The sequence below is a fragment of the Pithys albifrons genome, chromosome Z (genome assembly GCF_047495875.1).
Source record: "Pithys albifrons albifrons isolate INPA30051 chromosome Z, PitAlb_v1, whole genome shotgun sequence".
Taxonomy (NCBI): Eukaryota; Metazoa; Chordata; class Aves; order Passeriformes; family Thamnophilidae; genus Pithys; species Pithys albifrons.
Genome location: NC_092497.1, coordinates 69,510,336 through 69,534,421, shown reverse-complemented (window position 1 = coordinate 69,534,421; position 24,086 = coordinate 69,510,336). Strand labels below are relative to the sequence as shown.

Sequence of the window (24,086 nt, the reverse complement as noted above, 5' to 3'; positions counted from 1 at the left end):
TCTTTTAGCTCTTTCCTAAGTCTTATTTACTTATCATTGGGATAACCTGTGATCACATTTATTTCAAACCACTTGTTTGCAGTTTTTGGGCTCTACCTAGTTCACAGACAGTGAAATGTGTTGAGTAGCAGAAGATAATACATATTACTGTGCAATTTTGCAGACTTTAAGAAAACAGTTTTACTACTTGAGTATTACTCAAAATTTCAAGAGTATCTATGCTGTATAAAAGTAGAGAGAAATGTGTCTCCTGTTCTAAGCAGTGATCTTAGTAGTGCAATCTGCACTTTAAGTGGCAGTGCAAGGGATCCAGTAGTTTGTAACGTTTGCTCCAAAAGTACTCAAAGTCTCTTATTCATAGTATTATAACTTCAGTGTGAAAGTATTTGTGCTTCTGTCTTTATATATACACACTTTATTTCTCTGCAGGATTAATAATTGTGTTGGTGAAGATAATCACTGGCTGTTTTTACAACTGTGTTTCTACACTCAGATCCTTAGTTCCTATACGCTGATACTTGATTTCTGCCATTACTACTACTTTTTGCCTCTGAAAAAAGAAAACTGGGTAAGAATCTGCCTTCTCTACAAAGACAGTAAATAGCTAGTATTGCCATACATTCATTTGGTACCTGGTTAGCACACATTTCTGCTGGCTCAATTGTTGACAGTGAAGAGACTTCAACTAGATACATGTTATCAAGTAAGCAAACTGATTTATGGTAAGTGGCAAAATGTTTTTCTGAAATGGTGTATGATTTCTGTGTGTTAAAAACACGTTAGTTTTCTCCGAAATCTTGGAAAGGAGGCCAGAACCAGTTAAGTTTCTTTAGAAGTGTTTATGAGTACTGGGAATAAGCAAGGTAACTCCTTTAGGTGTGTTCAAATTTCCTCTTACCTTCTCCAAAGTAAATTTGTGCAGAGTATATATCTATCCTAATACTCTGTTTAAAAATGCTGATATTGCCAGAAGAAAATGAGAAAAACATAAGATTATTCTGCAAGGAGGAAAATGTACATTGGTCTTGAAGCAGTATTTTGTGTTGTTTTGAGAAGGTTATGTGGGTTAAGGGAGAATTTATTTTGTTTTTTTTCACTTGGACTATATATAAACAATCATCATATTTTCACATCTCATCATCAGTAAAAGGCAGTTGAACACACAAACAGAGAAAATGGACTTACAGATTGGAATCAAGTAAAAAATTATGGAATTTATTCCATTTTGAAAGTTAAGTTGTAAAGTCTCTCTGTCTGGTGCTCATTTATGTCTCTTATCTGTTCAGAATATTTAAGAAGTTTGCTTGAAAGTTTCTCAATGCTTGAAAGTGCCAGAAAAACAAAACTAGTACTCTTTTTTTTGAAGAAAATGTTATGAAATCTTTCTTATAAAGAAGCATAAAAACTTCTACCTAAAATCTGAAATGGACTGTTTATTTTTACTGGACTATAACAAATACAAGAACATGTAAGATCCCAGCACCAGAGCTAAGAGCTCACCAAGGGAGTTTGACTTTAAAAATATACAAGGCTCCAACAGTGTCTGCCTTCCACATTGTAAGAGCCCTTGGTTCTTTCAACACCTTAAGAGAAAGTGCAAAGGAGAAAACCTGCACACATTTTCTCTGGAGGTATTTTACTGGTAAATGTTAGAAAAAATAAGACTACTTGGCAAAAGTTTAAAGGGTAACATACAACCCAAACAAAGCATTCCACAGAGCATTGACTTAACACAAGCTAATTCATACAACCCAGTGAAAACCAGTGTATCCAAAGTATTTAAGAAAGGAGATGAGAAGAAGAAGAAAAGAAAGAGATATAAAAGGAGAGATATAACTACCATTCCTAGATCCAGTGCAGGTCCAGCTACATGTTTAGAAATAGTGGGTTCAAACATGTGGAGTTCATGTGTCTTTGGTTTTATCTGCCTTGGCCCTGTTGATCACCCCTCCTAGGCAGGATTTCCAGCCCACTGGCCACTCTGGGGCTCCAGGGCAGGTGAGTGGTGGTGCTCTCACTGTCAGCCAGTATAAGTTTGGGTTAGCGGCTCCAGAGTGTGCTCCTGGACTGCCATTGACTGGTAGCTGCTCTGGGGTTGCCTGTTAAGTTTTGAGGGGCTGTCATGTGGACAAGGCATGACCTCACCTCCATGAGATTCGACTTCTCCCTCCCCCCACACCCGAGCTGTCCTGATCCAGTATAATAATTCAGGGTCTCACCTTCACTAAAGAAAAAACCTAGTAAAGAAATTTAAAACATGTTCAAAATTAGATAACATTCCAGATGTTTTAAGTGAAGAGACTAAGATCATCTCAGATATTGGCAGTGTGCTCTAAATTCTGTTGAGATTTTTTCCAAGTCCTGCAGTGCATACCCTCTGCATACCCTCTGCTGGTGATGTCACAGTCATCTTTCAAGGCTGATGGAGACTGGCCTCTTGTTGTGGATAAGGCAGGTGCCATTTTTCATTTTCAGTTTGAACAAATACAGTTTGTTCTATAGTTTTGTATCCTAAATGATATAAGAATATTAAACTTCATGAAAAATTCTACTCCTTCAAAAGAATGGGGCGTAGCCTTCCAAGCTTCTTATTTGCCCCTGTATCAGTTTGAAGTGGATGTGATGTTACCATCCCAAGTGTATGTGAAGATGATTTTTCAAAGGACAGCTGAAAATGTAGAAAGACTGTACTCCTTGGATAAAGCAAAACTGAGAAAAGTGCTATAGGCAAGTTCATAGATATCAACATTTTTTAATATGGAATGTACCAAAGTTGAGGATTTTTGTAAATAGTTCTTAAAAAGTCTTCAATTCTAAAGGAATTTAGTTTTTTTTTTTCCATGTATATCAATATTTCCATTTAAATTATTTAAGAAATACGGAACAGAGAAGCATTTGCTATCTGCTTGGAGCATCTTTCCATAGACACTGAGAAAGACCTGTAAGTTTCTAATAATGTCATATCATGGTAGAGTATTTCCTTTTTGTTGTGAGAGTTGTCTGAATGGTCTGAGTCACTGCAGTAATTACACTGTGTTCAGGTAACAAACTCAAGGTCTGTCTGGTAGCTTTGCTTTTTGAAAGTCCTATGAAAGGTAACTAAATGTTTTGCTTGGCAGTGGTCTGTGCAAGAGAGGGAAAGAGAAATCATATTTACTTCAGACCTTGTACAGCTTCTAAAGAGGTAATAATAGTTATTAATGATGACAGTTAAAAAAATTAGGTTGTCTAAAACTTGTTCTCACTGATACAACTGGATTAATTTGAAGTCTTGTGGAGAGAAGCCTACTTTTAATATCTGCCCTTTGACAGGTGACAGGTTAGGAGGTAGAATACATGTGCAACAATTATTTTAGTCTATTTTAATGTGCTTTCCTGAATAGTGGATCAGGTTCCTGTGTTTGGCTGCCTAAGTTTACAGAGAGTCATGAAAGAAATTGAATATTATGTTCTGTTTATTTTTGCTTAGTTTTAACTGTGGGTTTTTGGTTTTATCAATTTGCATATGTGAACATGTCAAATATTACTCTTCCTTTTAAGAACTGGATCTGCATTACAGTATACAGTATTCTGTGCCCCCGAGAGATAAATATATTTACACAATATACAAAAAACAGTAGACACAGCAGGTCTGGTCTGTTCAGACCTTTGTTAAGTACAGTGTTACACTGAATAGTATTTAACTTTCTCAGTTTTTCAGCTGCAAGATTGGGAGGTACACATTGAAGTACAGAAAATTAGGCATAATTTGTTGTGCCTAGTCTATATATCTGCCTGGAAGATGACATTAGAGCTCCATGAAGCTGATTTTTTAGTGTTGCTGAGGATGTAGTGCCACATAACTTCATGCCCCAGAATAATTTGTCAGAACTCTGTAATTTTGACATCGAATGAGCAGGATCAGTGAGAAGATTGTCTTACTATTAGTTAGGTTTTTAGGCAAGCATCCTGCAAGATTCTTTTCATCTTTGTATATCAATTAAAGCTGAAGTACCGCAATGTTCCAGAGAGTGTTTCACAAAAGCACTGTTCTTTGTTGAAATTTTGGCTATAACCAAGAGCTTGTATTTTCTGAATTGACAGTGGCTAGTGTTTAGCACAGATTCAAAGAACGGGATGATTTTTTTTCTAAATAGTAATCCGGAATAAGTTTATTCTTGTTCATTAAAAATACTTATGAATTTTTTGGTGGTGTGCATTATCTTATTTTATTCTTTGGATATAAAATAGTACATAACATAGAAGCTGTAGAATTAAAACTGCTTTTAGTGCTGTTGTGAAATATAATTTTATTACAGTACTGATTAATGTATTATGAAAATGTGGTCAGCATGTTAGTGCATCCTTCTGAATTAAAACTTGTGCTTTTATTTTTAAGGGGTCTAGAAAAAAATTAAGTATACTGAGGTAAGGGCGATAATTTTAAAGGTAGTGGAGGAAGCTGTTTCTATACAGATTCGATCTTTTAGCTTCAACTCTTACTGCAGAAACTTGCTTTATAACATTCTTGGCTCTTGTAATTGATACACGCCTGACAGATGGACTGTGGTTGTTGCATCTGTTTGTCCAGCAGGAGGAGTGCAATTCCTGCTAGAAATTAAGGAGATTGTAGGCAAATTGTCTATGTGGGATCATAGTAGAAGGAAAATACATAGGTTGAATAAAACAGTGTATTCGTTCCTCTGCAAGTTTTTGTTGTTTTCAGAGCCTAACACGGGAGCATTTTTAATTTTGTGTCTTGGTTAAAAATTATCAAAGTCAGGAAGCCTGGCCTTATTTTTTAGGAAGTATTCAATCTTGTGAATAGCCAGATAAGAATAAATACTAGTCTTCTTATAACTAAAATAGTTACTCGTTCCATGGCTGTGTTGGCACAGATTCTAGACACAGCTGATCAAATAGAAGCAAAAGTTGATTCTCTGGCAGCATATTTTACCTGGTTTATAGAAGGCTCTTAATCTTGCAGGTGAAAGAAATTCTGCTGATAAATTTTATTTGCTAGAAATACTGCTAGAATGATTGTCATAGCAAAAAACTCTGATGTACAAAAAACTAAGCCCTTTCGTTGTTTTATTTTCTTTCCATTTCTGCAGTTATCTGTTGTTTATTCTGAAAATAACAGTGTTCTGAGCCTTATTGGTAGGGGACAGAGGAAAGAACGTGGAGGATGCATTGCTGGAATATCAGCCTGCTCTGTCTGGGACCCAATTCCAAGTAGTAGGGGCTAGGAAGTATTTGTTAGACTTTGTGAAAAGATTTCTTGCATTAATATTTATTTCAATTTTATGCATTAACTAATATTAATTAAAATCTGAAAATATATGCTATCCAAAGTCCATTTATATTGTAAAGAGAATCTAAAGGAAACTTTTCCTCTTAGAATCATGAAATGATGTCCAGGATTTGAGAATTTAAAAAACAAAGAAAATATAATTTTTTTTTCTCGCTGTTTTGCACAACCAAGCCAACTCGGCTCTCCTACAGTATAGTTATAAGGAGAGTATGTGAATATTGAATTAAGTCTGGAAAGTAAATACATGGTCTCTAGAGAAAAGATAGGAAAGACTGAGAGGATAACGTTTTGTTAAAACTTAATGTATTGTACTATAATTTTTCTGTAAATATTGTATGGCCTTAAAATCTATTCTAGTATGAAATTATTTTAGAATTATTGAAATGATTCAATGATATTAGACTCTAAATGGACAATAATTTTTGAAATCAGAGTGCTATCCCCATTTTTGCTTTAAACCAAGTCAGTCATAAATCAGACTGGACAATTACTCATCTAGTAGACCTGAAATAATCCAGAGTAAAAAAGTGCTTTACATAAACGTCAGTCATTATTAATAATAAAAAGGGACTTATTAGAATTCAGCTTATATTCTGTGAATTAATTTTCTTTTTTTTGTATTGACATAGGTTAATTTTCCCCGTTGGGCCTCTTCTTCCTCTTTCTTCCTACAATATCCGCAGTCTGTATTTTTTGGTTTGCTTTCTGGAATCTGACAACTTGGCTTTGTTCTGTATTCTACAGTTTTTATGATAGCCAAGTTGTTAAACTGACTTTATCACCAGACTGGGACAGACATCCCAGGTATTTGTAACTGAGAGTAGACAAGGAGGTTAACATATATTACATGAAGTATTGTTCCCCAAAAGAAAGATGAGGAATCTTAATATATTTTGATGGTATATTAATTTTTCTGTGATACATAATAAAGAATAAATATTGAGTAAATGAATCTCCCATTGTAATTGAAAAATTATGAAACTGTTTTTTCACTTTGTTCCTTCTGGAACAGGTACAGTGGTCTTCTGTTTCCTGCTGAAAACTCTGTCCTCAGTACAGTGTGCTTTTTCTAAAGGAATACTATAAACACTTATAAATATCAACACTGTACTGCAAATGGCAGAGACCTGTTACATGCATTTGTGCTTTTTTATTTTGATGCTGTTATTGTTAGCAGGATAAAGAAGAAAGCTAAATTTGGAAGCAGTGATTGTACAGTTGAGTGTGATCTTGAACTGGACCATCATTGGTTTTGACTTCTCTCCTGTATGATAGGATAAGGCTGTAATATCTGCTGTTCCAGTCTGTGGTAGTGTTCATCGTAGGGATCATCCATTACGGTTGATGCTCACGAAAGAAGACACAGCATGTGTTCTGCTATGGGGTTGAGGAAGGCTTGTGTTAATCTGTCAGAGAGACTTGCTTTCTGTAGCATGTTTTGATATTGCCTGTTAAGATAAAGATACCAGATCTTGTGGTTTGTAATTCATTCCTCAGCATAATCCTATAGACCTACATTTATTTTGTGATAAGTTTCTATCATACACATCTCAAACCATTTTTATGGGTAGCTCAGAATCCTTGCAAGTTTGACTGGATGGATAGAAGTAGCAGCTAAATAGAACTTAAAAACCTTTAGAACAAGCAGCAGCCTGGGGGGAGTGCATGTCTGAGTGGCATAGGAACACTCAGCATCGCTTTCTCCAAACTCAAGATCAGTATATCCCTATGAACAAGAAATGAACCAAACTGACAGGAGACCTGCATGGATAAGCAGGAAGCTTCTAACAAATCTCAAATGAAAGAAAGAAATTTATGGGATGTGGAAAAAGAAGGCATATGAGAGGACTATAGGAACATTAGCAGGGTATGCAGGGATGTGACAAGGAAGATCAAGGCCCCATGGAATTAAGTCTGTTGAGGTCTATCAAGGACAATAAGAAGGGCTTCTACAAGTATGTCAGCAGCGAAAGGAAGATTAAGGAAAATGTGTGACTGCTGCTGCATCAGACAAGTGTCCTGGTGACAGAATACACAGAGAAGCTGTAATTACTGAATCCCTTCCTTGCCTCAGTCTTTACTGTTCAGGCCATCCCTCAGGAATCCTAGTCTTTAGTGGTGGTAAGAGAGGAAGGCTAGAGAAAGGAATACTTCCCCTTGGTCCTAGGAGGTTGGGTTAGAGATCCTCTAGGGAAACTTAACACCCGTAAATCCATGGGCCCTGATGTGATGCACCCATGGGTGCTGAGGGAGCTGGCAGATGTTGTTGTTAAGTCACTGTATTATCTTTCAAAAATTGTGGAGAAAAGAGAGTTGTCTGATGATTAGAGAAAAGCCAGTGTTACTCCTATTTTCAAAAAGGGCAAGAAGATGATTTGGGAAGCTACTGGTCAGTCAGTCTCACCGCAGTGCCTGGAAAGATGATGAGACAGATCATTCGGGACATCATCACCAAGCATATAAAAGATAAGAGGGTCATCAGGAGTACTCAGCACGGATTCACCAAGGAGAAATCATGCCTGACCAATCTGATAGCCTTCTGTGATGGCACGGCAGGATGGATGATGAGGCAAGAGCAGTGAATGTTGTCTACGTTGACTTCAGCAAGGCTTTTACTACTGTCTCCCTTAACATCCTCTCTGTAATGAAGAGAGACTGTGGGAGCTGAGCCTGTTTAGAGAGAAGAAGACTGAAAGGGAATCCCATCAATAAATATCTTAAAGTGTCAAGAGGGTGGTGCCAGACTCTTTTCACTGGTGTCCAGTGACAGGACAAGGAGCAATGACCATAAGCTAAAACCCAACAAGTTCCCCCTGAAGGAAGAATTTTACATTGAAGGTGGCAGAGCAGTGGAACAGGCTGCCCAGGAAGGTTCTGGAGTCTTCCTCTTTGAAGCATTCAAAACCCACCTGGACACGTTCCAATGCAAGCCCAGAGGTCCCTTCCAACCATAACAATTCTTTGATTCTGTGGATTGGGTTTTTAAAGCCTGGAAAAGAGAAGTTTTTGGGGTAATCTACTTGAAGCCTTCCATTACCTGAATGAAACCGCCAAAAAACTATGGAGAGGGACTATTTACAAGAGCATGTAGTGGCACAAGGGGGAATGGGTTCAAACTGAAAAAGCGTAGGTTTAGACTGGATATTAGGAAGAAATTCTTTATTCAGAGGATAAGGAGACACTAAAGCAGGTTGCCCAGGGAATTTCCAGATGTCCTGTCCATGGAAGTGTTTAAGGCCAGGTTTGATGGAGCTCTGAGCAAGCTACTCTAGTGAAAGGTGTCCTACTCAGAGCAGAGGTGTTGGGACTGGATGATCTTTAAAGTCCATTCCAGCCCAGGTCATTCTAGGATTCTGTGACCTTCAGTATGAAACGTCTTTTGTTTTCTGTACCTCTAGGTTTAACAAGCGTTAGAAGGGTCAGATGAAAATGCAACCACTTATTTAAGCTAAGACTTTCCATTGTTAAGTGTTGGGTGATCTGTCTTTTTCATGATGAAGGTGATGCTCAAGAGAGACAAGTCTTCTAAATTAAGAAAGTCGCAGGGAGTGCTAATGTGAGAGTGTGATGTCAGACCCAGAACGTAACTTCACTGTTGGCACTCTTCTCTTACATTTTGTTGTTTTCTGTGAAGTTGACTTTGAATACATCAAAACATATATGATTAAACAGCTTACCTATGTGGATATGAACTGCTAGTAGAAGTTGTGACTAACCTTACTTTTCTTTAAAGCTTTCATGGGCTAATGGAAAGGGAAATAAGATTAGTATGATTGATTTTATTTTGAGTTTATTTAATTTAAATTAGCTCATTAAATAAGTAAGAAGGGTTCAAAAAATGAAAATGAAGAATATATTTTTTTACAGCAGGAAGAAAGGGCAATATTAACGTGGGAGGGAGAGAGGGGATGCACTATCACAATCTTTCAGAAAAGACATTTGGGGATTGCTTGTTGTTTTAGCTGATTAAACTAGTGTTTTCTACTTGTTCATTAAATTTTTTCTTTATTTGCAGGCTTTACTAGGCAATAAAGCTTTTTCTGCTGGGTTTATAGTTTGAACTTTAATGGAAATAGTAGAAATGAAAACCCAGATTTTTTTTGCTAAACATAATTTGTTTTAACTGCTCTCCATTTAATTAAAAGCCAGTATCTAAGAATTGCTCCTCCTTAAATCCTACTCATTGAATGTAAATAAGGAAAGTTCAAAAGCAGTGTTGTGGTTTCAGCTTTTTGGTTTTTTGTTGTTTTCTTTTCATTCAGTTTATTTTTATGTTCTGGTTGTAATTTAAAGTTTACTTGAAAGGTTTTAATATTTTCCTGCTGTGATCAAATATTTCTAAGTGGAAAAACAGATGTGTGTATTCAACAGACAGCCTTGAGAACGTAATTGTAACTTAAAAATTTAGAATTTTAAGTAAATTTTTACTTAAAATTTACTTATCCAAGGATCATCCCAGGATAAGATGGTGTGTAAACTCACAGTACACCTAATGTAACTGCAATGTACAGGTATTTTCCTGTGATAAAAATGAGGTGTTTTATCCTTGAAGACATTCTCTAAGTCTCTCTTAACACGTTTCATATTTTCTGCTGGGTGAGAACAGACTTTCCAGTGCAGCTTATCCACTATATCCCTACTTTCCTGTACCCTGAAGCATCTTCATTGTGCATCTTTATCCAGAGTTACAGCAGTCTACTCAAGGCCAAAATTTAAAAGGTGAAGATAAGTTCATGTTGGATAATAGACAGCTTTACAGTGAGAAAAATCCAGTACAGATACTTGGATTTTTTAGGTACCATCTTCAAGAGTAAAGCTTGGAATATTAGGTTTTTTAATTACAAAAGAGGTGATGTGAAAATGTAATATTCTGTGGCTGGTAGCCGAGGTATATGAGTCTTAATGAATCAGACTTTAACAAAATGATTTTCCTAGGTTACGTAGCTTGTGTGTAGTAGAAGATTCAGAAATAACCCATTTGAGCTTGATCTATTGCCAAAACCTTAAATACTTTAAGGAGTTTTCTTTAATGGCCTGGCAGAATAAAACCCTAACTATTTACCTGTATAAATAAGAGCTTAATGGTTTCTACTTTTAATACATAAATATATCAATGATTTGCAATGTAGCTCAAAATCCAATATTTGCTTTCAGATGTAAATCTTACCTAGTGTTCCAGCTTGGTTCAAAGACTTTAATTAATCTGTAACTGCTAAAGTCTCTCACTTCTTTCTGTCTTGTTCTAGGATGTTTTTGTGTTTAGACATGAACTTGCCCTCCTAAGAGTATCTGCCTTCATGGGTCTAATAATATTAGGTGGAATAAGTCGACTCTTTTACACTCAACTAATGGGTATTTTCACTGTAAGTATCTAATTTTAGAAGTATATGTTCATTTTATTTTCACTGGAGTTAATAAAAGCAGGAAAGGAGATGTGTCTAGGGAAAGAATAGAAAACCACTTGCACAATGAGGCTGTTTGGTATGTTGTCTGTTAAGACTTTTGACACCAGGAAGTCTTAAGGAGCTTTCTAACAAAAAAATGTCTAATAATTCCATATATCAAGTAAATTTCCCTATTTCTATTAGTGTAATTTATCCATACATTGTCCTGAATTGGGCAGTGTACAAGGTAAGTATATGTGGGGTTTGAATTTTTATTTTATTTTAAACTCTCATGTGTTCTGGTCAGAATTATGTAGCAGTGAGGCCCACTTATAAATTGTACATTCGGAGAATACAGACTTCTTGTTAAGTATTTTAATAAATATGCTTATGTTCATATCTTTTTAGTTGTTCAAATGTGGAATGTAATAATGTGAAATTTACAGTCGAAATGCATATTCTATATTTAAAGGTACAGAAATAAATCTTTTTCATGGAAAAATTTTCCAGTTAGATGAATTTGGTAATGTAATAAATATGTACAAGAAACAAGCTTGTTTTGGTGTAACATCCTATTCTGTACATTAGAAGTTAATTACTTCCAGAAAATTTTTTAAAGTTGTCTTGAGAATCTATGTAAATGTTTAAAATATTGAACAGAGTACGTTAGTTGGGTCTATACATGTCTGAAAGGGTGTGTGATCTTGCCTACTGAACAATTTTTTTAAAGACAATAAAGTACCAGATGACTGCATCTTTGTGACTGATTGAGATCTGCCTGAGATTTCATTTTGGATTTATAAAGGTTTGCACAGTATTAATATTTATAGGTACATAATGGAAAACCTCCTAACTGTATTGTGTAATTCTGTATTTGTATGGAATAAAGAACAAAAGTTACTGTATAGTTTTTCCTTCTGTTAGATAAAACAATAATGCTTTTTGGTCTTATTGTATTACTTTTGTGTAAGTTTACTGCTTTTTGCTCTTTCTATGACTGTAGCTATGTTGTGCATTACTTTTGCCATTCTTCAGCTGCTGTACCTGATTACTTTCTACACTTTCTTTCAACCCCCAGATCAACAGATTTGCATTTATGTACCTTTACTGTGTACCTGATTTCTGTTCTGGGGTCTTGCTGACAGGTTTTCTCCTCCCTGTTTAGATGCAGGCATACCACCTTTGTGTCTGCACCCGCTGGAGTTGGGAGTTTTTCTAAACCACTACTATGCCTTGTTTTGGTATCTAGCTGAAGTGGTACAGTCGTCTGAATTCTGCTCACTCTCACCCCTAGTAGTGGGAGAGGCAGAAAGTCAGGGAGCCTAGTTGTTCTGAGACTGAAAAATGGATGTCTTTTTAGTTCTGTTAAATGAATATATATGAGAAGGAACAAAAAGCCCATATGATCAGTACTACACTAAACCACAGAAATGATACAGAACTAAACAAGGAACAGACCCTAAGTCTCTCATTCTGTTCTGCGGGCTCACAGAAACTGGCCTAAATTTTAGCAGTCGCCATTGGCATCAATTCAGGTACTATTACTATATGTGAAATAAAACTTCTCAGACTGAACCTGTTTCTATCAGATAAACCTGAAACCTGAGATATTTCTGTTCTGACACAGGGTACCAACTGTGCTGCCTCTGCAACAGACGTGAATGCCCAGTTGTTGCTTCACTGTCATGAGCCTTAACACTGTCAAGCTCTTGCCACCACTGCACTCCTACAAAGTGCTGTAAAGCCCTTTCTTTCTAAGTCAGTTGTATAATACACTGTGGAATACATCTCATTCACTTACAGAGCTGGCAGCTACATTGGAATAGGTGTGGGCTAATAGCATTTTCAAGTCCAGACCCCCTTTCTTTTTCTCAGATCATAATCCTGAGGATCACGGAGCTGCTGTATGCCTGTATACTCTCTTGTTTGCGAATGTGAAACAAACACGCTAAATTAATTGTGGGTATGGATGGTCTATGAGAGACAGATGCTGGAAAGTATAGACCTGCATTAAGGCCTTTACCTGCACCCTACCTACTCACCAGTAGCAGAGGGGCTCTTTTGCTTGCCTCGTATGGACAAGTTTTGAGGCTTGTTGGGATTGCTGGGGCAGCAGAAATCCATTACTGGGATCTCCAAATATGAATTCATTCACACCATGTTGCACTGACTCATTGAAGAATGTAGCTTGTGTAGTCTGTCCCCCACTCAAAGCATTTTCATACCAGCAGCACTATTGTCTTATCCCTGTAGAATTGGCAAGAATAAACAATACAGTCATTTTGAGGAAATCTACTTGGCAGCAACTAGTCAGACTTCAAAGGAACAAAGCAAGTCTCTTTGGTGAGGTTGTGCTTAGTCTGCAAGTAGTGTCAGAAAATCTTTCTGTACAAATGATTTTTAGTTGTCACCGTTGTAGTATGGGGACTTGCTTCTTCTATAAGCACTAACAGCTTTGGTTAGTCCTAGAGTTACTATTTGGCATCTAACCTTCCTGTGTAAGGTAAACAAATTGTATCTGAAATAAGTTCCAATTAAAATACTAAATTAATTATGAAATTAAACTTAGTATAAGGTACAGATCAAAATTTAACAGAACGTAATCATTGAAGTGTAGTGGCGCAGAGGAGGTTAATTTGAAAGAAACTCAAAATGCTTGAAGGAAAGGATATGCACAAAGTATTCGTGTTATATTAATTGCTCCATAGCTATTCTTCAGAGCTTTAATTTCAGTGATTGGTGAAGCTGCCCAGAAATGTGTGCAGGAGAGATGGGCAAGAGCACAGGCTTTTGGAAAAAGGCAAAGCAACTTGTACAGGAGAACAGGTAATACACATTTTCCTGCTCTGTGCTTGTCTTTGCAGTTTAACATAAGGCAAGATTAGATCCTGGGTATAAGCTATTTTGAAATAGTGGAGACAATCAACATTGGAACTCTGTGATCTAAACTTTTGTTAATACAAACAATTGTTAAATGATTCCAGCAAGTACAGGTTTATTGGGTTTTAACCTTACCATGTACTTGTATTTCAAATGCTGAAAAAAATTGTATTTTTTAAGGAAAAGTAAACCTAAGATTTATCAAACTTTAGCCCTTTTATAACAAAAATTCCTGGTTCTCCATAAGGTGAACTTGCTTGACCATCATTGTATAATTTTCCAGAAATCAAGCCAATAGTTTTTGTTTCATCTTAGTACTATAAAGCTGTTTCACTTTTTCCAGGCGTACTGGACATGCATGTTAAAAAAATCCCAAATTTTTGGTCATTACATTTACAAAAGTTTATCCTTTTGACACTTCAGGAAGGTAGATAAAGTTTAATGTGTAGAATAAATTTTCATTAGGTGACTTTTTTATATAGCATTTTTAGAAGCAGAATTACTCTTTACTAGAGTTGAGCTAAGTAGTGTAAGAATGAGCGAAAGTTTTTCATAGGATATTCATAAGATTGGCATTTTCTCCTCTTTGATAAATTTTTTCAGAAGTCAAAAAATGTCCAGCTGACTGCATAATGGAAAGGATATATCTGATATCCTTCAGCACGTTTTTCTGGAACAAGATGTTACTAAAACAGAAAAGTGAAGCAGCATTATTTTGAAGTGCAGGTGATGTATTCTGCCATGTGTGCTGGCACTTAGCAAAGTTCAGGTTTCTTGTGCAGTTCACTAATCTGTGCCTATCATTGCCTAACTCTCATTGGTTATAACAGTAGATCAATTACGTAAAAGTTCTTTAAGAAAAATATGTATGTATTCTGCTGTTATCCTGCTTCATGTGTTTTCAACAGATACTCAGTGCTTGAAAAAATATGCACTTAGGTAAAAATGAAAACTTTGTAACTTCTGTACTAAAATTTGGCTCTTAAAGGGAGAGTGTTCTTAAGGCTGTACTGCTTGAGCAGGTGGTGAACAGGCAAAGTAACCTATCACACAGTAATTTCTCAGCATACTTTTACCCCCTCTCTTATTGTGGTATTGCGGTAGGGTATGATTAGCATAAGGCTATTCATAACTCATTTGGAGGTCCAAGAAGCCAAAGAGCAAAGGAGGTGACTTCCTACAATGAGAGAACAGCTGGCTGGCAAAAACTGTCCTTAGAGGAACTTTTGACATGAATTGTTCTGATGAGGAGGAGAGCAGCTGAGGTGCCCCTGTATACGGGATTAGTGCTTTCTCCCTAGAAACTAGCATATGTGAAACACACTTCTAGCAGAAGGGGCACGTTGCTTTTTTCATCTTCCTTCTCTAGTTGCTTTCCCCAAGCTGTATTTGCTTCTGATTTTGTAATCATCCCGAATTTTAACACTTTGAGTCTCCACCTAACATTACTCTTGGGGAAGTTTTGTTTAGATACTTTGGAAATAGAAATATATAAGTTCTCTCTAATTCATAAGCCTCTGAAACTGGGGGAAATTTAAATTACTAATTTAGGAACTCTTAAGATCCTAAGATGACACTCTTCTTAAAATCTCAGCATTACAATTAGTCTTCTTAAAATTTTCAAGTTTCTAGAGAGCTGGATAGAAGAAATCTGTTTTAGCCATGAAGAAAATATTGTCTCCAATGTAATTTCCAAAATGATCATATATTTATGTTGAAGGCCTGCTTGTCTTCAATGCTTGTTACTTGCTTTAACAGTCCTCTATTCTCTGTCATTTCTAGAGGTGCAATTTTGAATTTTATGTTTCTTAACTGGAAATGAGCCTGTATTCTACATTCTCAGGCAGCATGATATTTTTAATGACATTGTTTGAAATTATGTAGAAGCAAACTTAGCATAAAAATTAAGTAAAACAAACAAAACCCCCCAAAACATATCATGAAGATTTTTGGCAGTTGCACCCTAGAAAAACTCAGTGGTCTCCTACTGACAGTAACAATTTTAAAAATTACTGTTTGCTTTAGTTCAGACCTCTTCTAGTTGTTTGTACTCGACAAGCAATTATTTGTCTTTTGCCTCAATCACTACAGAATAACAAGATAGGTCTAGTATAGACAGTTCAAAACTTCATGAAGATAAAGAGATGCTTTTTTGTTGGTGTTTTCTCAAAAGTAGTAAATGTCTGAAATATAGGTAAATTATAATTTTGTCCATTTTAAAAAGTTTTAAAATTTTCCACAAAAAATCCAAACCATCTTTCTTATGCAACTACTGCCTACACCTATTAATGATATTGAATTCCAATGACAAATGCAAATATTTAGAAAAGAGTATTTTTACACTAAGCTAGAAGTATTGAGAAAGATGTATCTGTGTTACTCACCTTTATTTCCAATTTTTTATGAAGCTGTCTCAAGGCATATTTTCTTGACATGTGTTTTTTAAGAATTCCTCTCTCATTTTTATATGTATGTTTGTTTTCCTAAAAAAAGCACAACTAGCCTATTTATTCACTTATTCATAGGAAAAGGCATAGAAAATTCACCTAGGGAAAAAAGTCTCCTTTATCAGCCTCAGATTCTTTCTCATGCACGATTATTGGAGGTAAAGAGCTCTTTTAAAAAGAGCTCCTTTTTTCAGACTTTTTAAAAAAGATGAAACTGTCAGGATGCTTGTGTGTATAGATTATTAGACTAACCCCTGGCATTTACATTTCTTTCACTCATATTCCATTGTCGCTTTAAGAAAGTACTTCTATGTGTCTTTCACATCACTTCAACGGTTAAATTATGATAATACCCAGTTTTTCTATTTATACTGTAAGATTCTTACATTGATGATGTTTGATCTATAAGTTATTGCTGTAGACCATAAAATAATAAGGCGTGCTGTTTTTAAAAAAATAGCTTGTCTGATTATTTTGATACTTGTTCATATCAATTTTTTTAAGGCTGGTACCTTTTGCATATGTGGTTTTCTTCCTCTCAAGATCTATGGGGTTCTTTATTTTGTTGGCTGACACCTGTCTGAAGCAATCAGCCACTTTTTTTCTCTTTCTCTGTACAAAAGGAAAATCCGGTCTTCCTATGGATGGTGGAAGGTAACAGGATAATCAGTTCAACAGTGATCCTCTGATGTCATTGTGGGAGCCCTGTAAAAGCGGATTATCTGTGACCCAGATAAAATAATTAGAAATTACTTGGACACTTAGAAATAACTGATCTACTAATCTCATTTTCAAAGTTAAAAAAGGCCTGTCTCTCAATGTAACACTACCAGATGTTTCAGTTAAACAGCATCCTTTGCAGAGACTAATCTGAACCCTAATTTTAAAGGATTACCTTTGATTGTTTTTATTTCAAACACTAAACAGTGTTTTCATTTTCCATATGTTCTAAAACTATTTCCATGGAAGAAAATAATTTTTTAACATTTTTACACTGTAGTCCACTAAAAGTGATTTAATGTGATTTATGCTAGTATCGCAAAGAAAAAAATTCATTCACATTATTTAGTAAAGAACTTGTTTCACTGGGGCAGAACTATTTAATGGATGTGCTTTTATAAATTCAATAAATATCATGTGGTTTTTATGCAGGTAGTGGATGTATTATCATAAACTAAGTGGACAGTGACTTTATTAATTTAATTAATGCTACCGGGGTTTCCTGTTAATTAACTGTTTGAATGGTGTACAGTGATATGCCAATATCGTGTTGCATCAGTACTCTGTGAATGTGGAAAAGAGAAATTTCCCTTTATTTGCTTTGGGGAGGATGGAAAGGAAAATGATGTTCAACAGCCTCTCTGGTGCACAGCATGGTGCCTACCACATAAATTTTTGGCCTTAGAACTATTTTAAAATGTTGATAGTCTTTCCTATTGCAGTGTTTCTCCTTTTCACCTTAAATTAGCAAAGGTATTTTATGAAGCATTTTTTCAACCTTTTCACAGAAGTTGAATTGCAAAATACTGAAAATGTAGCTGCAGTTATTCTAGGACTTTTTATGCTGTGTGTGTTTCATGGTATTGATCCATTGCTGATTTAATACGCAGAGTGCGCAAGTGATCTAGTTGTGTTGAAATGCTTTTTGTCTTTTAAAACAAGTATGTAATAATTAAAAAATATTTGTAATCATATCTTTAATCAGATAACCTATTAAATACTATTTTGATTAGTGACTACTAAGGGCTTTTCTTGTTTTTTCAAACATGGCAGAAGTGTAATCAAGGAACTATTAATCCTGATAATTAAGTTTACCATATTAAAAATTGGGATTGGTAGGGGAAATTAGGGTTTCCAGGCACGCATATTCTTTACCTGGCTATAATAAAATGTAACATATAAAGCAATTGTAGAGGGAGAGCAAAGGGTATATGAACTATAAACCCAACTGGTAGTTGGAAATTAGAGATGTAACAGAAAGTTTAGCTCATATTAACATTGCCTGTTTTCCCTCTTCTGCATTATTCTTAACCCTTCCCCTTTTCCTGTCTCTACCTTTAATCCTTCTATAGATAGATCTATTAGAAGATGTATAAAGTCCTATAAATTAAATTGTCAGGAATTACTAATGTCCTGATCTTTGATTACAATTTTGTTAACTGTATAAATTCTTTTATATCTTTATTTTTCTCAGATAGACTAGCAATTTGTTTTACACTTTCTTAAGACTATATCCTGACAATCTTAAACACATATTTACCATAAAAAGAAAATACGAGTTTATTTTTAAAAAATTCTTTTGTGAGCTATTTAAAATTTAAAAATAAATTCAAGTGTAAGACATGCTTAAGTAGCAAAACATCTCATCTGTTTTATTTAGGTCACTGAAGGTCTTAGGTAACTGTGAATACTTTTATTGAAATTAATTATTTACAATATTATAAAGAAAAAGTGTAAGTTTATTGAAGAGATTTTATACTGTGCAAAGAGTATAAAATATCATAGAATATAATGCCAAAAGTATCCCCTGTTCATCACTCAAGGAAGAAGTCCTTTTACAATTCAATTATTTTTCTAATACTAATAGTAAAGGAAGTGCCTTTAACCAATTGAAAAGAGGTAACAATAAAAATGATGTTTGAGTGTTCTGTGGGCTGAATACATTTTGTTTACATGTTGCTCGTCAGATGTAGACATCAGGCCATTAAAATGATCTTCACTAAAATATGAATATCAACAACAAGCCCTAAGTGTTTTTTCCTGTCATATTTTGATCTCAAGAAAGCATTTGTAAGTATGAAGAAAAATAGTATGTTTTGTCTTGTGTCTTCTTGTCATGCTACAGCAAACACACCATAGATTTGAAATAGGCTGAAGTTAAGAGATCTGTTTGTATTGCCTCCTTCATAGATATGTCCATCATTTTTTATCAGAGGTTTTCATTGAATCATTTTCTGATACATATATTGGAAATCTTTTTATCTAAATTAATCAGAGCATAGAGGACAGAAGACCTATTCCCTCGATATTACATAGTGTAGCTTCATTTTTAATTTAGCACAGATTTATAGTTAAAACGAAACTAGTAATTTTCAGGCTGAATGTAATAGTAATTGATGAAAGTAATCATATCACCTTATTTGAAGAGAAGTGTTAGAAAATGCTAAAAAGTGGTCAAATGGCAAGCTCAAAATGTGTTTAATTCCAAAAAAGGGAACACATTTGTGAAAGATGAAGTATTCTTTCTGTGTTCAGTATTTTACATTCTTCAAATGCTTGCCTGTCACTTACAAGGAAAGGATGTTAGGTAAAAGAAATGAAAAAATGATTTATTCATGTAGGGGATAGGTATATTGTTCATATAGAGAGTATGTCTTGAATTTTCAGATAGAGGCAATGTCTGCAAATCCTGCAAGTTTTGTTTTTCTGCTTCATAATATTTTTCTGCTGATTCATCTATACCAAGCCTTTGAAAATACTGAAAGCATAGCATAATGCATAATTAAATTCTTCTGTTATATTAAGTAGAGCTGTCGTGATTACATGTCACTTTAAGGAAACATAGAAAAAAGTTAACCAGGAATTCTGGCTGCATGCTTTGGAGGCAGTCCTGTAAGTTACAAGTGACAACTCCCCCTTTGAAAAGCATGAACCAGTAAGAGAAAATTATTCTTTGTGTGTGCCTTTTTTTCCTGATAAATGAATTCATGACAAAACCCATCCTGTGGCATGTGTACTCAAGTGCATGTGATCTTTAATTTTTTTTTTCCCAGCAGTTGGCTATGTTGATTAAAAACATAGATGTGAAAGATATATTTCTCTTAGGAGGTGACGTGGGTGCATTCATTTGCAAGTGAATCTGAAGGTGGTCTGCAGAGCTCAGCCAGTCCTCTTACATATGTCTCTCCATTCCTCTCCTTTCTTTTATAGCTGTCTTAGCTGTGGCAGTAGCTGTTTTAACAAGCTTCTCTTACATATTTGTAGTATGCCCTCAAAGTGAAAAAACCTCCATATTCTTCTCCACTCAGCAAAATCTGAACACTTTGCCTTTTTACTGTTGTTTTAAACTGGTACGTTTTTAATGATTCCTGTTTATTTCCTCTAATTTCTTTTGCCTTTCTCACTAAGGTATTTTTTCTCTAGATGCTTTAAGATGCTTTTCAGTGGGTATGCATTTCTGAATAACCAGGTGCAGAAACAATAGTTGTTTCCAATCTGGATGAAGACTTTGGGGGTCCAGATGATCCATCATGTGAAATTAATCAGTTATGTGTTTGTCCATTTCATCTCAATGGAGTTGTAAATTTTAAGGAATTTTTAGAGTTAGAGAGTAAGACTCAATAGATACATTTGCTCATACCAAGTTATTTTCAACTTTTGGATGAATGCCAATGATCCAAAAGGTTTTAACATTAGCATTAGCTGTGAGTCTGGGGAAAAAAAAGTCTTAGCAGAGTTCTATTTGTATTAATAGTAATCCAAGCTGATAGTAGATGCAGACAGCCAAAGCCTCTTAGGCTGAACACAGTAATTCTGATGTTGTAGCAAAACCTTGGCATACATCAAATGCATAATTAAGAGAGATGATATTCTGGTTGAAAGCCATTTGTGAGATGTATTAATGAGCAGGACACCTTGTAATTCAGAAGAATAGTGGTTATTCTGATCCTCTGTTTCCAAAAGAAGAAAAGTTCATGTCTGAGAAGAAAGCCTTAAATAACAGGTCAAAACTCAACTGTGGTCCTCTCCTTTTCCTTCATCTTCTGTCTCCAGAGGGGCTACTGACTTTCCTGGGGTGCTGTGAAGTTTCACTTTCATGTGAAAAGGTAAATTGGTTCACTCTCAAAGTACATTTCAAATGAGCCTCTTTGGCAGGAGTGTTGGGGGAGGGAAGCTATGAGGAGCATTTCGTTTCTTAAGTTCAATCACCAGCACTTGTTCATTGGCTTAGCTTCAGAGCAGTGTTTCTTGCCATTCCCTCCAACCCTGGTTTGTAGCTTTTAAAATGTGGCTCTAAGGTTTTTTTAATGCTGAAAAATATTCTGGAAGGAAAGGACTCACTGCTCAGTCCCAATTTCTTTCCTGTAAAGAAAATGTAACCTAAAATATATGTTGGCATTTTAAGGGAAGGGAGGGGAGGAAGGAGGCAGGGACCAAAGGATAGGAAGGGAAGGGAAGGAGGGAGGGAGGAAGGGGAGGGAGGAGAAAGGAAGGCAGGGAGGAATGAAGGCAGGCACGCAGGGCAGGAAGGCGGGAAGGAAGGAGGGAAGGAAAATACTGAAAATCTTTTGTAGGTGTAGAAGCTTGACAGTCTTTTCTTACAGTCATTTTCTGCAGTTCCCTGATGAGAAGCTTCCAGGTCTTGATAACGTGTCATGAGAACAATTACAACAAAATACACCCTCCAGTTCTCAACCAGGGAATTACTCCAAAAATCTCAAACACAGTATTTTAGGGAGCAGCACAAATGTATTACTGAATAAACAATGTGCAGAAACATAGCCATATTTAAAGTATTTGGTCATGTTGCTTCTGCACCCAAAGCTGGTTTAAGGCTCCTTTTGTCAAATGATAGCACAAATCTTTCATAGCTACAAATCAATTTACAGTGTAGACTAGCATGTTACTGTGTTATGAAAAAAAATTGTCATTGTTGCCTTCAAACATGGCAATATTGTTTTGTATTCTTGGGTAGACAGCTTTCAGTTGACCAGAGAGTAATTCTTAGAGCTGAAATAATTTTGTAGTTACAGAAGGAGCTATAGCATCACATGAAAATCCTGTTACTACCTTGCTGAAATGTCATGGAAGTAATCTCTGTGTTTACTCAGTCCTTTTAATTCAGGAAACTGTGTGTGAATTCTGTGTTCTGACAAGAGCTGGACAAAAAGCTAGTCAAGAAAGCAGAATATCCCTTTACTGTGCAGTCAGGTGCTTCCCTAACAAGGAAAATTACTGTCCTGTTGCTTGTGGCAGGGAAGATATGCTGGACAGACCTGTAAGGTGAGAGGAGCAGCAGTTTATTTGTGGAAATAAAAACAGAAAGTATTTACAGTCTGCTGCCTCCAGTCTTTCCTCCCTTACTGCTAAGTGGGAGTTAAAACCCAGCTAATGATGAGGCCAGAATGATTTATGTAGTCCACTCTGGGCATATCTTCTCTGCACAAACAAGGAAGCTCTTGTGCATCCTGGTGGGTTCAAGTGAGAAGAGCAGACTTCTTTCTTTTGCCATAATGTATCTGGAATTCAGCTGGGTAGGTTGTGGGCAACATTAAGATTTTTGCCATTTGGCATGTGGTAAGGGATCCTGTTCTGAAACTTACCAGAGCTGGGAAGGGGATTTAGAAGCACCAAGTTTGGCAGGGGGAGTTGAGGCCACCGATATGTGGTGGAGCAGGGAAGCAGCTTCCTGTGCATTATTTCCCATTCACATTTAGCCTTCCTCCTTAAAACTTTATGAAAGAGGGGAAAAATCCCTGCAGTGCCCACACTGATTTGCATGCACTGATAGTAGGAACAATCAAGGAACACAGTATGGTTTTTATTGCTAGGTAGTGTTTCCAGATGACAATGAAGTTGCAGCCTAATTAAACCACACTCCATGTGCCTCTCTATGGTTGGGGCCATTTTGAGACTAGCTCTTGGTTTTATTGAAATAGTAGTGTAATCTGACAGGTACATTATGTGCATGACTGAATTAATCAGTGAATAGTAAAGGGAAATACCAGACTGCCAATAAACAGGAGTTGAAACCATGAGAAGTATTTCAATTATGATATTTTGGACTTCTCGAGTGATTTTGGGACATAATGAACTATGAACGTGTATTGAAAACCTTAATACTCATTTACAAAGCAAGTTTTTTTCTGAAATATATAGTGAAAAGTGAGAAAAACATACTTTTGGTAGTTTTAAAAGTTTTATTTGGGGATGGTCTAAGCTAAAACTGAGGTGTTAGTAATAAAATCTATGACTTATCAAATCATGTTAAGAAAAGTAAAGTATAAATTTAAGTTGCTATTAGCTGCAGGGTTGCCTTCACACTGCACAGTATTTATTTAGTTTCATTTTAAGCGAATAATTTTTATATTTGGTATTTAACTGTAGCAACTGTAGAAGCTCATGGTATGTTTCTAGTGGTGGTGTTTGCATTATAATACTCATGAAGATAATGATTTAACAACCTCTTACTAGCTCCTGCTTTTCAAAATACTACATTTGTTAATAGTTGTATTTTACTAAATTTTCCTGTTGTTATGTGAGCGGACTGCTTCAAGTCTGGAACGGGTTCTTGTGAAAAGTGTGGCAAGACTGTACCTTATATATATTGCTCCTACATGTTTCATGAATTAATTGTAATACCTGAATTAATTTTAGTTATAATAATGTATAAGTTTCTGTTGACATTCTCTGGTATTGCAATCAAACTACACAATATAGTTTCACATTGTGTTTGTAAAAATTGTTTACCAGAACGAGTAAAATTTGTGTAATTCCACATTCATTTAAAACTAATATGGCATACTGAATCTACTGAACTAATGTCAAAGCAGTGTACACTAATAACTGATGCCCTGATTTAGTAGTTGCTTTCATAGTGCCATTTTAACAGTTAGGAATGTAAATGAATACTTTTTCATTGTGTTTTCTTAAAACAGGATACTACAAGTATAGAAAAAATGTCAAACTGCTGTGAAGACATGTAAGTTCTGTAAGATTTCTAGAATGAAATGCTAAAAGAGTAGCTGGTTTTTTTCTTAAACTGGGTGAGAGACTAAAGGAACTGAAGGTGCTTGGTTAAGGTGATTTTGCATGATACTTTGTCTTGTACTTCCTATCTCTAGCAGCAGCTTGTTAATCTTTTAATAGTGATTGTACACAAAGTAGCCTCACGTCATTCCTGTTCTTTTCCTACTCAAAACCAGTGGAACTGTATTTTCTTACAAAATTACAGATCAAAAGGAACTTCCTGCTGTGTTTTGACATAGATTTCATTGATTCTGAGGTCTCCTCTACTTCAAAAGTTGCTTTTGTTTCATTGATGATACAGATAGTTTCTGTTTTCCAAAGTTAAGTCTTGGC

At 35.6% G+C, this 24,086-nt stretch overlaps 1 protein-coding gene across 4 annotated transcripts in view; it reads left to right on the top strand.

Annotated features, from left to right (window-relative positions):
• The window catches only part of ZDHHC21 (zinc finger DHHC-type palmitoyltransferase 21), a 41,996-nt gene that overhangs the window by 9,673 nt on the left and 8,237 nt on the right, over positions 1 to 24,086 (top strand). For 3 of the 4 annotated variants that reach the window (XM_071581119.1, XM_071581117.1, XM_071581118.1), the window contains 3 exons: positions 430 to 568; positions 10,540 to 10,656; positions 23,663 to 23,706. In XM_071581119.1, coding sequence (XP_071437220.1) covers positions 430 to 568; positions 10,540 to 10,656; positions 23,663 to 23,706 — 300 coding nt within the window. Of the gene's footprint in view, positions 1 to 429; positions 569 to 10,539; positions 10,657 to 16,627; positions 17,741 to 23,662; positions 23,707 to 24,086 lie in introns of those variants that run through there. The other variant, XM_071581120.1, reaches the window with a different exon arrangement.